We start from the raw sequence: 13,044 nt of genomic DNA on the forward strand, positions 1-13,044 counted from the left end.
TTATTTATTGTTCTGCATGTTACTTTCCCTTTCCATACAGCTAAAATAACCTTGTAATAAAAATGATATTTTTGTCTTTATTTTCCTTTTCAAAAAGAGTCTTAAAAAAGCAAGATTTTTATAACTTGAAATATTTGACCAGCAATATTACACGTTGTTCAATTATATATTAGAATGCTTTTGAAAAATCTGTACATTGTTGCAGTAATCCTAATCAATATCTAGGCAGAAATCAAGAAAATCTATTAATGAATTTTGTAAATTAATATTTGGGTCAGAAACAACATCTGGGATCAATTTTAAGAATGCTAGTGGTGTGGAACCTGTCTTCCCTTTCACTAATTATTAAGCATAATGTGATATCAATATAGTATTTGCCAATATAGTATTTGCATTTTTGTTTGAATTGTTTTGTCCAATACAATATTCAACAGTGTGGCATATCTCCAATTTCTAACATTTTTGTCATGACTTTCACTAGCTTATTTGTGCAAATATTTATATCTTTGTTCTTCAGAAGATTTAAAAACAAGAAGCATTATTCTAATTCAATCCCATATATGTTTATCAAGAAGTTAATTTTGCTAGCAGGGCTTACTTCCATGCAAATAGTCTGGGATTCATTACTTTGCTTATCAGCCAAAAAGTATCTGCACTCCAGCTCCAAGCTAGAAATAGAAAATTAATCTAGCAAAAAAAAAGCAACAACAGTTTATTAATTAAAACATGCTGATGCTCTTGGTCTTTCGGTTATTAACTGAATAGAAAGTACATGGTAGACAGGTTGCCAGCTTTAAAAAAAGTTAGTTACATAATTGCATTACTATTTTTGACAGTTTCAGAATCAGTATCAGATAAGTATCAGATAAGTATCAGAATAGAAAAAGAATAAAAGGAGTAAGTGGTTTTAAGTATTCAGCAGATGGGTGAACAGAGAAGGATGCGAAATTCTACATCCATCAGTCAATATCTAATGTTCTTTGTTGTTCATCTTTTGTAGAGTAGGGGATGGATTTTTTTTCTGCTCTGCCCTGTAACTTCCTTGACAATGCCCAGTCTATTTTCTTGTGTAATGCAAACACTTTTGTATTTAAAAAGCAGAACAAAAACATCACCAGCATTAGAAGTAGGTTACTATCTGATTTCAAACTAAACACACGCCGCATTCAACCTTGCGTTGATGCTGTTCACAATTTACAAAGGAGACAGCAGTTTTAAGTTGCAACGACACTCGACAATCAAAGCTACACATTTTTAACAGCATCACGACATTGCTTAGACTGCTTAGACTGAGTTGACCTTTGAAAGATGCGGTTCAATCGGACACCCGGTTAAAAGCATCTTCCAAATACAGTCTTCCAAAAAGCCATCAGTCTCTCCCGACAACACATAGTAACCACCTACTGCAAATGAATCAATTATCCCCCCTCGTTTTTCTTTCTTCTATATTTTTAAAACCAAGAGCTGCCCAAACGATACTTCGGGGAACAGGGGAGGCGAAAAGCAAGAAGGGGAAAACTGCGAGAGCGCCACGACGAAACCAGCAGAGTCCCCCCACTCTTGTCTCTCGAAACCTTCAACGTCTTTCTGGACCGCACAGTAGAGAAATATAGAATTGCCCCGATCAAAGCTAGGAACCGGGACGGGAGCAAAGGGTGAAGAATACACGAACGGAGATCCCTCTCCGGTCTATTTCCCGAGCCCTAAAGGAAAAGCCTCGGGGATGACAGAGAGAGGACAGAGAGGCATGAAGTGCCAAAGGGAGATGTCACTCACCGACTCCGTATTTTTCGTGCTCTGTAGGAATCCACATGAGTGCGCCTTTTGGTCCCTTTTTTTGCAAACAATAAAGCTGCAGATGCTCTCCAGCTCAAAAAACAGCAGCAGCTGCTGCCATTCCCAACAACTCCCTCCTCTTAATACAGCCGCGATTGCTTTTGCGCGGTGCTCAGCTCCGCTCCGCAGCCTTCGGGGGCGAAGTCATTGTTCGGATTGACTAAACCCAGCTCGAGCTCTGGGACAGTTACGGCGAGCTCCGTCTCCGCCCCTCTGCATGCTGGGAAACGGAGTATTTCTCTCGCCAGCCACCACCACCCCGAAAGACACGCCTACGTTTCTTGCGGCTTTCCTTCGCGGAGCCCGCTGGTGAACCAAAAGACGCCCGCTCCCGACATGCTTTGCGCTAGGGAAGGAGGAGGAGGAGTTGGGGAAAGGGAGACGCCTTTCCGTTTCCTGTTGGAATAAGGGCCAATCCAAGGCTGGAAGGCGGCGCTTTGGGGAGAAGTCGCCGAGCCTGCGTTACGGCCTGACGGGATGGCTTGTTCGCGGGACTGGGCGGCGGAGGGGAGAAAGGGTAAGTCTGATCTCCTTTCCCCACCATTCCGGGGAAGAAGCTGCCGAAGTTGGAGGAGAGGCTTAAAGGCTTGCAAGAGAATCTGGTTCCTTTCCCGCGTGGCAGCGAGGTCCTTCAATGCAGTGGTCTCCAACCTTGGCCACTTTAAGACTTGTGGACTTCAACTCCCAGAGTTCCTCAGGCAGCTGGCTGAGGAGGAACTCTGGGAGTTGAAGTCCACAGTCTTAAAGTGGCCAAGGTTGGAGACCACTGCAGTTCAATGTATATGTAACTTCGTAAAAATGGCCCCTTAATAGAAGGAATCGGGTTTTTTGGTTTTTGGGGGTTTTTTTTTGTTATTAAAGGGCAGCATTTGGCATTTTTGGGAGGAAGGACAGTCTTGAAAGCGACTTGAAATGAATCCTTGAGTAAAAACTTCCCACGCTTCGCTATTCCTGTCGATCATTAATACAACGCCAAATGTAGCCTTTTCAGACTGGTGCCTCGGCATCCATATATTTAGAGTCCATAAAAGAGATAAGAAAGGTATTAATAACTTTGTTTAATAATGATGGAAACATGGGAAAAGATTTGGGTAAGAAATGTAAAATTTAGGCAAGCTTAAAACTTGAGAGAGAATTTTTATAAGATGTTTTATAGATGGTATTTAGATCCTAAAAAGTTAGCTTGTATGTATCCGAATTTATAATTGGAGATGTGATTGTGTCGATGCTATGTATTATCATGTATGGTTGATTTGTAAAAAAGTTAAAGCATTTTGGATAAAAATATGGTGGATTACTCAAAATATTCCCAAAAAGAGGATAAAGTCCACTCCTCAGTTGTTTTTGCTAAGTATAATTACAGACTGTATAGTTATAGAGACTAATTTGATTTTGAATTTAATAACGGCAGCAAGATTGCTGGAAGAAGGAAGAATTGCCTATTATTCAAGAATGGACGCTAAAAGTAGTAATTTAGCAAAGATGGTTAAAATCTCAGCACATTTGAAAGATTATTCAGATGAGAAATACAAGTTGGAATGGAGAAGATGGATTGACTACATTCAAAATAAATATTGGACTAAGAAATTTCAATTAGCTTATGAATGAACAAGGAATGTTATAACTTATCTAAATTTAGCTTAATAAAAGGGGAGTTAAAGTACAAGAGGGAGGTAGGATGTTATAGTTAGTTAGCATATGTTAGTGTATGATTATTAAATGTTTATAACCTGTACTTTGCTCTGGGAAGTTGTGGGGGAAGGGGGCTGGAGGGGGGGCAGGGTTGGGATGGAGAGAGGGAAGGGGAAATATTTGTAAAATTTACTAAAACTTTTCAATAAAAAAAGAGATAAGCCAGATCCCAAGTTGTACTGACAAACTTTTCTTATCTGGAGTTAGTCTCCATCTTATTCATCGGTTTAGAAATATTCAAAACTAATCTAAATATCCCTTTAAAAGAGAGAAAATAAATCAGATTAAAATACAAAGTAACAGTTGTTGGAAGAAATTTCCATCTGGGTTCAGTTCCAAATGGGGAGAAAGACACTGGAAACATGGTGGCTGTTTGGAAAGATGGTTTTAATAGTGGACAGGATCACATACCTTGAAGATGTTGGGTGAAGAAAAAAGGGAAGAAATGCTGAGAGTGCTTGAGTTTTATACCTTCTCTTGGATCCCACTTTGGAGCTTTCTGTTCCTGTACAAGAAATGTATCCCATTGGCTGTCAGACTCCCAGGGGTCTGGGGTCTTAGCTAACTTTGTAGGCTGACTGTGTCCCAGGCCTGGCTGAATCTTGATGTAATCTCCCCAGATGCCATGTGGTGAGTTCTGTTGCTAGATGGCTAGAGGGCTAATCCTATCATGTCCTAAGGGCCATGTCTTAATCCCATCACCCTGGAGCTGAAGGGGGTAGATCTTTGTTATGTATTTTAGACTGGCGCAGGCCTTAATGGCTCATTGACAAAGGGGATATGTGTGTGTGAGTTTCTGCCTCCTTTTTAGGGGGAATATTCTAACCCGGCTGTCTTGATCAACATAGGTACAGCAAGTAGAATTAATGAGTGCACAGACTCCTCCTTGATCCACTAATAAAAAATAACAAAGGCTTGTTTTGAATGAACAATCAACCAAAGGCTCTCCTTTGAACAGCCTGAAGCTTAATAGCCATTTGCAATTCCTCTGCAGTGTAATGTGGAGTGTTGGTCTAACAGTGCAAAAGGAAGGAGACTCATTAGGTTAATTGAGGCCTTCAAAGCTGCTTCCTTTGCCACCTTATCTGCAAAAGAGGAATGTGGCATTTCTTTGCACATTTCTTTTAGAATACTTGGTGTCATCCTTTGAATGGCCCCTAACATGAACAACAGCAACTTTTTAGGGTCCCAGATGGCATCTAGAATCTGCAATATTTCTTCACCATATTTAATCTGACTACCCTTGGCTATAATTAAACCTTTTTTCCGCCACAGGGCTCTGTGGGAATGTCCCAACACCAAAGGCATATTTGCTGTCCTAGAAAATATTGACCGTTTTCCCTTTTGCCAATTTCAAACCAAGTTTAAAGCAACAAATTCTGCCTTTTGAGCTGATGTATTAATAGGTAATGGTTCCTGTTCCAAAACATCAAAAAGAGTGACAACAACATACACAGCTCTTTGCTGGCCATCCAAAATATAACTGCTGTCATTTCGGCATTTTGTAAAGGCTGAAATCTGGCCGAAGGCTGTCAAATCTGGTCTACTGGAATAGACCGCATCAAGACTTTGGAAACAATCATGAGGAAAATCATCAGATAAATCATCTACAGGCATCAAAAAAGTTTGATTAAGCTTATTAACAGTCACAAGTCTGACATTTGTACAGGCAGAAAAAAATTGTGTGGTATTTTGTTAAACAGTTGGTGGCCAATGGCTGCCTTTAATCTGTAAAAGCTCTTTAACTTCACGTGTCACTCTCGCTTCTAAATCCTTTCCAAAAGTGAGCTTCTCTGACTCAACAATTAGCAGTGCCATATCAGCAGCAGCCCTCAGACAGGCTGGCCATCCAAGAGCAACGCAATCTAATTGTTTAGAAAAATATGCCACAGAATGCTTCCAGCTGCCTAATTTCTGAGTTAAAACGCCGATTGCAATCCCCCCTTTTTTTCATCTATTGAAAGGTAAAACGGTTTAAGTTTGGCAAGCCTAAAGCTGGTGTGGATGTTAAGGCCTGTTTGAGTTGATGAAATGCATGATCACATTGAGAGGTCCACTTTAAAAAATCTCTGCCTTCCCCTTTTGTGGCTTCATAAAGAAGTTTGGATAAAACACTAACATTTGGAATCCAAATACAACAAAATCCTGCCATCCTCAAAAATTCCCTGAGTTGATGACTGATTTTAGGATGTGGAATTCTCACTCAGCTTCAATATATTGGGAGGTAAGCTGATTTTGCCCTTGAGAGATTTTGAATCCCAAGTAGAAAACAGTTTGAACTACCATATTTTTTGGAGTATTAAGACGTACCTTTTTCTCTCAAAAAAGAGGCTGAAAATCTGGGTGCGTCTTATACACTGAATACAGCATTTTTGTGCCTCCTGAAACCCCACCCTTTCACCAAAATGGCCATGCATAGCTTGTAGGGGAGGGGCTGTTTTTGCTCATTTCTTCCCTCTCAGCCTCCAGGAGCACTCTATAAGCTTCCTAATGCCCTTTTTTGAAGAAAAATGGGCCTTTTTTGCTTGTTTTTGAATCCCCCCCCCCCCCGGAACACTCTACAAGCCTCCTAAGGACTATTCGTGTCCTTTAAAAAAAAAATGGGCCCATTTTTGCAAAAAACGGGCCATTTTGGGGAGCTTTGCAGAGTGCAAAAACTTTTTTCTCCATAGTGAGGGGGGAGGAGTATCCAGAATGGGTTGACCTTGTCCTCTCATGATTGGATGAGTCAGATAAGCTCTTTGGGCAACGCCCCCTGGCCACCAGGTATTCCCCATTATTTGACTCATGCACTCACTGGAAAGGTGCACCATTCTGGACCTCCAGTAATTTACAAAGGATTAAAGAAAATAAGCTTGGACCTGGCGAATCCTGCCTCCCTACATCACGCACAGCCTCCTCCTGCAAGGACTGGACTACCAGAAGCCCCCTGGGGCGGCACGCTGCCCTGGCCACTGAGTGAGACCGGAGTCACTCAGTGGAGGACCTTTGCCGGGCAAACAGGAGGAGAGGGCACAAGCCTCTTGGAGGCAAGCCCTTGCCGCAGATGTTCACAGGCGCAGACAAACCACGGGTTGTTAAAATGCCCTGGAGGGCCTGCACTGGCAGCGATCACCAGAGATCAAGGTGAGAGCCGGAGAGGCTCAGAAAGAGCTGCGGGAGGCAGGGGGAGGCAAGAGAGAGAGCCTCCAGCGGCAGCAGCAGCCACATGGCAGCCTGCAAAGACACAAGCCATTTCCATGTACTCCAGCAAAGAGGAGCTTTTTGAATTTGGAGCTGGGGGCCATCTTGAAACCACATGGTCCAAGATGGTGGCCCCCAGCAGCTCAGACGAGGCCGGCAGGAGCCGAGCTCTCAGCCCTGCAGCAACAACATTGGAGGCTCTGAGGAGCCCTTAAAAAGGTTAGAGACCATCGCAGAGGCATTAGCCAAAGGCGGGGGAGGCAGGCAAAGGCCAAAAGGAGGCACATCTCCATCAAGGGGGGTTAAAGAGGCAGGCGGTGGATCAATCCCCCCCCCTCCAAGCCTACCTCTAAGATGAATCACAGAGGCAGCTGCCACAAGGCCTGCAGCAGGAATACTCCCCCCCCCAACCTGAGGAAAGATTGCCACTCGGGCAGGGCGGAAGAAAGGAACCCCTCCCCCCAGGGGAGGATTCCCTTCCGCTTTGTCATCCGGTGTTCCAGCAACCTTGCTGTCACGATTTATGCAAGCCCTATTCTGTCCTTCTCTGATTGCCTGAGTAGCCTCTTCCCTTTAAGGAAAAACTTCCCCTTTAAGGAACAGAAATACAGAGTCTTGGCGTACTCCACTGCATACTTCCCTCCATGAAGAGGCAGTTCCATCAAGGACTACACGTTGAGTGCAGTTGGTCAACCAGTTACAAAGCCATCTGGTGTGATGCTGCTTAACCCATATTCCTCTACTTTATCTAGTAGTAGGTTATGCTCTACCTTATCAGGACTTGCTGAAGTCCAAGTAAACTATATCGACAGCATTCCTCTGGTCCACTAGTTTTGTCACTTTATCTAAGAATGCAATAAGGTTAGTCTGGCATGATCTGTTTTTTGACAAACCCATGTTGGCTTTGGCTTTTGATCTGTTTTCTCCCTTTCTGAAGATGGGAACCACATCAGCAATCCTATGGTAGTACTCCAGGATCTCTGAAAGGTACTCCAGGATCTCTTTACTTTTTAAAAATTTATTTTCTGTAAGCCGCCCGGAGTCCTTTGGGATTGGGCGGCCTATAAATTTATTAAATCAATCAATCAAATCAAATCAAGATATAGTTCAGTTGTTTGGAGATCTCGTCTGCCAGTTCCTTCAAATCCCTGGGGTGTAATCCATCCGGTCCTGGGAATTGGATCTTGTCTAGGGTAGACAGGTGCTCACTTACCATTTTCTTCCCTATCTCAACTTGGGTTCCTAATCTGATTTTTGTGGTGCTGTTTTTGACAGCTTGGACTGTTTTATCCCTTTGTGTAAAGACAGATGCCAAACATGAGTTAAATAGTTCTGCTTTACCCCTGCTACTTGTCACCTTCTGGCCACTTTCTCCCAGCAATGGATCAATTGTTTCCTTAATCTTTTCTTTTTAACATGTTGGAAGATGCCCCTTTTTTGTATTTATTTATTTATTTTCTACCTTTGTGGCAGGCCTTTCTTTATTGTGAGCCTTAGCTTCTCTCACTTCATCTTTTTTTAAATGTTTTTTAATTTTTAATTTAAAACAAATACAACATCCTTCTTTACATGCTATAGAAAGTGTATCAGTTGGTTACAAAAAGACTTTCGTGCATCTCTTCCACAGTCAACAAACATAATTCATGTTAACTCGAGCATTTTAACTAAAATATTCATACATGTCACCATCGTCATATATCCATTTTCATTTGACTATAATTGTTAATAATAATAATAATAATAATAATAATAATAATAATAATAATAATAATTTTTGTTACTTAAACAACACATGCCCACACCAGTGGGAAAAGAAAAAATCAAAACACAGAGAAGACAAAAAGAACAAAAAACAAGGCAGGGGGGGAAAAAAGGAAAAACAAAAGAAAGAAAAAGAAAAAAACCACAGGTATATATTATAAAAAAGTATATCAGCTGGTTACAACATGTTTTGGTGCATCTCTTCCATTAATTCATATTAATTCAGATATCTTAACTCAAATGTTTACCATATTGACATCATTATACCTCCACTACAATTATTTAAACATCCTTCATCCTTAACTATGCCAAAGATTTAATCCATAACCACATGCTAGCATTTCATTTACTTGTTTGTAAAATCCTCTATTAACATCAAATCCTCATATCCTGTTTTAGTTGAACATCCATAATATTTAATACCAAAAATTCCATCTTCCATGCATATAGTTTATTATCATTCTCCCTTCTTTATGTAATTATATCGTATAGCGTAACATATTCCCCATATTAGTTAACATTTAACTGTATATAGTTTTATTTTGTTTTTTAATAGTGATAATTATTGTGATTAATAACCTTTGTATATGGTCCAAAAATATTTCCAACCTTCCCTTCTCATATCCAATCATTATTTATCATATCAACTCCACATTATATACATTACTATCAATATCAATTATTATTCAGCTATGTCTATTACAAATAAGAGTAATTAGGTTTAGCTAATTTTGAATTGTATTCTATCAGCCTGTGTCTCTCCAATAACAAAACCTCCTTAATCCTATTGCCATTCGTGGAACAAGTTCACCAAACGTCTTTATAAGCAAGTCCAAACAGGAATATCTTCGCACCTTTTTGCTTACGATGCCTCTGATATAATATCGTTGTCCTAAGCTTGTTGCACTTTTCAGCTTGTCTTTAATTCTCAGGGGTGGTATCGGAAATTCTGCAAGTGATGTTTCATAAAGTATAAATTCTTTAATGCTTCTCATTCCTCCTGCGCTCTGTCTTTTGAAATAAATCTTCTGTATGGCTGCCCACCTTTCAAGCGTTGCATCTCTTTCTCCCTCCGAAGTAAACCAGACGCCCGGTGTGTCAGCAAGTTGAGAATCTTTAAACCAGATGCCCGGCGTGTCAGCAAATTGAGAAACTTCATTTCTGACATTCTTCATTTGTATTTCAGGAACATTCAAACATTCAACATTCTCACTTTTTTCTTCATATTTTGATGTTAAAAACAACAAATAGTCCAGCTTTTTTTCAAATCTATCATATGTGTCAGACAACTTTTGAAATGCGGAGAAAATCATTTGAAATGAATCATTTGAAGCTTGCATAGACGCCATGTTTATGACGCAGCTAATATTTCTTCCTTTAGAGGCTTTAAGGTATTTGCAAGTAAAAACAAGCTGGGAGCTGTGCAATCTTATCTGATCTTAGACCAACACAGCTAAGCAATAAAAGTGTCAAATTGTAAGGAGCCAAATTATAGTAAATTGGTTTACAGCCCACTTAAAGAGAGTCAGAGGAGATGTTGGAGTAATCTTTCCTTTATCCATGTAAATAGCGTTTAAAGCATTTAAGAAATAGGGTAACCACCGGCCATAAACCCATTAAAAAAAAACCAATTCGCCGCTAGATTCTTCTGTTCTTTGGTTTCAATTAGCTTAAATTTTTATGCGGACCGTATCTCTTTAAGTAATAAAATCAGCTTACCAGTTGAAAACACTCACACCATTCTTAGGGGCAACCTGCAGTTTCGGTTAGCTTACAGCTAATTCAGAAGGAACTGGCAAAGGAGGTTAAATTCCAAGCCCCCCAGAGACTTTGCGAACGTCTCTGTGGTCACTGGATCTCCTCCAACCTTTCACTGTTTCTCCGGGACAGCTTGAGTCCGAAACGGACCATCCAATTTCCTTCAGAATAGGGGAATTTCAGGAATAGCCTGAAACTCCGTCTTCTCACTGCTAAGCCCCGCCTTCTTCCTCTCATTTCATCTTTAAACGGACCCTAGTGGCTGACCATTGAACTCCGTCTGTGTTTGCATTCAGAATATTTCTGAGCTAATCCTAGGCATAGAATCATAGCACCCTTATAGCCAGGGAAAAAGGGTCAGACAGGCCGGTCCCCATGCCAGAACCCACCACAAACTCAGAATGTGATGTCCGACTATGAGAAATCACAGAAGCACCTCAGATAGCCTATGATCTTAGACAGCATTTGGTGAGGGCAGAACATATATTGGGTGGAGAACATTAGAGCCGACTGGCTCAGCCGGACCAAGGTGGACAATTTGGAGTGGAAGCTGCAGCTATCAATTTTTGAGGAGTTGGCAGAATGCTTCGGATGGCCGGAGGTCAACTTATTCGCCATGTCCCTCAACGCTCAGCTCCCGAGGTTCTTCTCTAGGTACCAGACACCGGGGACAGAAAGGGTGGATGCTCTGCGAAGCCCCTGGCCCAGGGGTCTTCTGTATGCTTTTCCGTCCTTACCCCTGATCCCCAAGGTCATACGGAAAATCCTTTGGGAGGGGGAGGAAGTGGTTCTCTTGGCCCCTCACTGGCCCCAGACAGTGGCATGAGTGGGGGACATGGGGCCTCAGAGGTCTCCCTCCCTAGGGACGTGCAGGCTTTGGTACGTCCCATTCTGGATACTACTCCCCCCTCACTATGGAGAAAGGGCGTTGGTACTTACCTGATACGCCTCTTCTCATAGTGGGGGGAGGAGTATCCAGTCCCTCCCTGACTATATTTGTACGACTAAGTGTTATGTTCATTGTTTATGAAGTTATATAAATATTGATGTTGGAAACATTAAAAGCTAAGAACTGAATTAAGAGTCTGGAGTGAATGGTGCAACGAGTCGGAGAGAGTTCTTCGCCAATAATGGGGAATACCTGGTGGCCAGGGGGCGTTGCCTAAAGAGCTTATCTGACTCATCCAATCATGAGAGGACAAGGTCAACCCATTCTGGATACTCCTCCTCCCACTATGAGAAGAGGCGTATCAGCTAAGTACCAACGCCCTTTTTATTTGCCTCTTCAAAACCTTGATGTGTCTTATACTTCCATGTGTCTTATACTCCAAAAAATACGGTAACTAAGCCTTTGGTAAAGAAACTTTATAGCTACATTCACCCAGAAAATTTAAAAGACTAATAGTATTTTGTTCACATTCTACCTCAGCGGAAGCTCCCAGTAATAAATCATCCACATATTGCAACACTGTTCTATTTGTTCCTGGTTAGGAGTCCATCTAAGTAAATCAGACCCAAGAGCTTCTCCAAAAACAGTTGAACTATTTTTAAATCCTTGGGATAACACAGTCCAATATATCCGAGTATCCTGCATGTGTTCATTTTCAGACCATTGAAAATCAAACAACTTCTGGCTATTCCCTTGAAGAGGAATACAAAAGAGAAAATCCTTTAAATTCAATACAGTGAACCATGCAAAATCAGGTGAAATCAGAGACATCAGTATATAAGGGTTTGGCACAGTGGGGTGAATGGTCATTGTAAGTGACTTAATAAAATGGAGATCAATAACCACGTGAAAGGATCCATCAGGCTTTTTAATGGGTAGAATGGGATTATTATAAGAGGACTTTTCCTTTTTGAGAAGACCATACTCAATAATTGGCTTCAATCCTGTCCTAGCCTCCTGAGATAGGGGATGCTATTTACTCCAGTTTCAGAGTAATCTCCACAGGAGGAATATATTCTGGTTACTGTTGGAAACCTGACGCCCACACCCATGGCTTAACTGCATCTAAAACAGATTGCCTTTGATGTGGAGGCTCTTGTATATAGTTTCCAAGAGAGGCAAAACAAGTCTCTAGGATTCGTGTTTAGGTTGTTCTTGGTCAAAAGAAATAGTGGCTTGTAATTTTGAAAGTCACGTCCCAAAAGAGGAACAGGACAGTCAGGCATATACAAAAAGCTATGTATCAACTTTTCCTCTCCAACTGCCATTTCCAAGGGTTATAAAAAGGAGTTATGTTGCACTTCTCCAGAAGGTCCAACATCTAACTGCCCCTGGCTGCCTCTTATTCTCCCAGCATAAGAAGATTCGGACTGGGAGAGGCGTGCTGGTTATCTCCAGATGGAACAAATTTATGTTTTGCATTCAGTGGGCATGCCTCTCAATGCCCTATTTTCCTACAAAAAGCACATTCATTTCTCTTAAGAAGTGTTCTGTTTCTGTGTCCTTGAAATACTCTTAGCCTTCCTCACCCTCTCATTCCTCTCCCTCCTCAGGCCACTCTTCCTGGAGGGCCCTATCACTGCCTTGCAAAACCTGTGGCAAAAACACAGTGTTTTGTCTTGCACGTACATTTTCCTGCTTCTCTTTCTCTTTATCCCTATTCACAAATACTTTATAAGCACTTACCACAAGCTGGCTGACTGGAAGAGCCACTGCTCCCTTCCAACTTATTGTAACTTTCTTCTAATATGTTCACAACTGTTTCCTATGAACAACATATTTAACATCCTCTGATTATCTGGGGAATCAGAATCCAAATCAGAATATTGCTTCATATTATCACATAAATAGGAATGAACTTGGAG

General features: G+C 41.3%; 2 protein-coding genes across 5 annotated transcripts in view; one reads left to right on the forward strand and one right to left on the reverse strand.

The window, feature by feature from the left end:
• Nucleotides 1-2,096, reverse strand: part of DOCK4 (dedicator of cytokinesis 4) — a 345,383-nt gene extending 343,287 nt beyond the window's left edge. For 2 of the 4 annotated variants that reach the window (XM_087723616.1, XM_087723615.1), the window contains exon 1: nt 1,777-2,091. In XM_087723616.1, the coding sequence (XP_087579742.1) occupies nt 1,777-1,813 (37 nt within the window). In that variant the 5' untranslated portion in view covers nt 1,814-2,091. Of the gene's footprint in view, nt 1-1,776 lie in introns of all 4 variants that reach the window. The other 2 variants (XM_087723617.1, XM_087723614.1) reach the window with 2 other exon arrangements.
• A 130-nt stretch (nt 2,097-2,226) lies between these two features.
• The window catches only part of ZNF277 (zinc finger protein 277), a 55,305-nt gene continuing 44,487 nt past the window's right edge, over nt 2,227-13,044 (forward strand). The window contains exon 1 of the mRNA XM_087723618.1: nt 2,227-2,353. Coding sequence (XP_087579744.1) covers nt 2,314-2,353 — 40 coding nt within the window. The 5' untranslated portion in view covers nt 2,227-2,313. The remainder of the gene's footprint in view (nt 2,354-13,044) is intronic.

Source organism: Thamnophis sirtalis, unplaced genomic scaffold (genome assembly GCF_051295495.1).
Source record: "Thamnophis sirtalis isolate CommonGarterSnake01/CBP01778 unplaced genomic scaffold, rThaSir2_p1.2 scaffold_9, whole genome shotgun sequence".
Classification (NCBI taxonomy): Eukaryota; Metazoa; Chordata; class Lepidosauria; order Squamata; family Natricidae; genus Thamnophis; species Thamnophis sirtalis.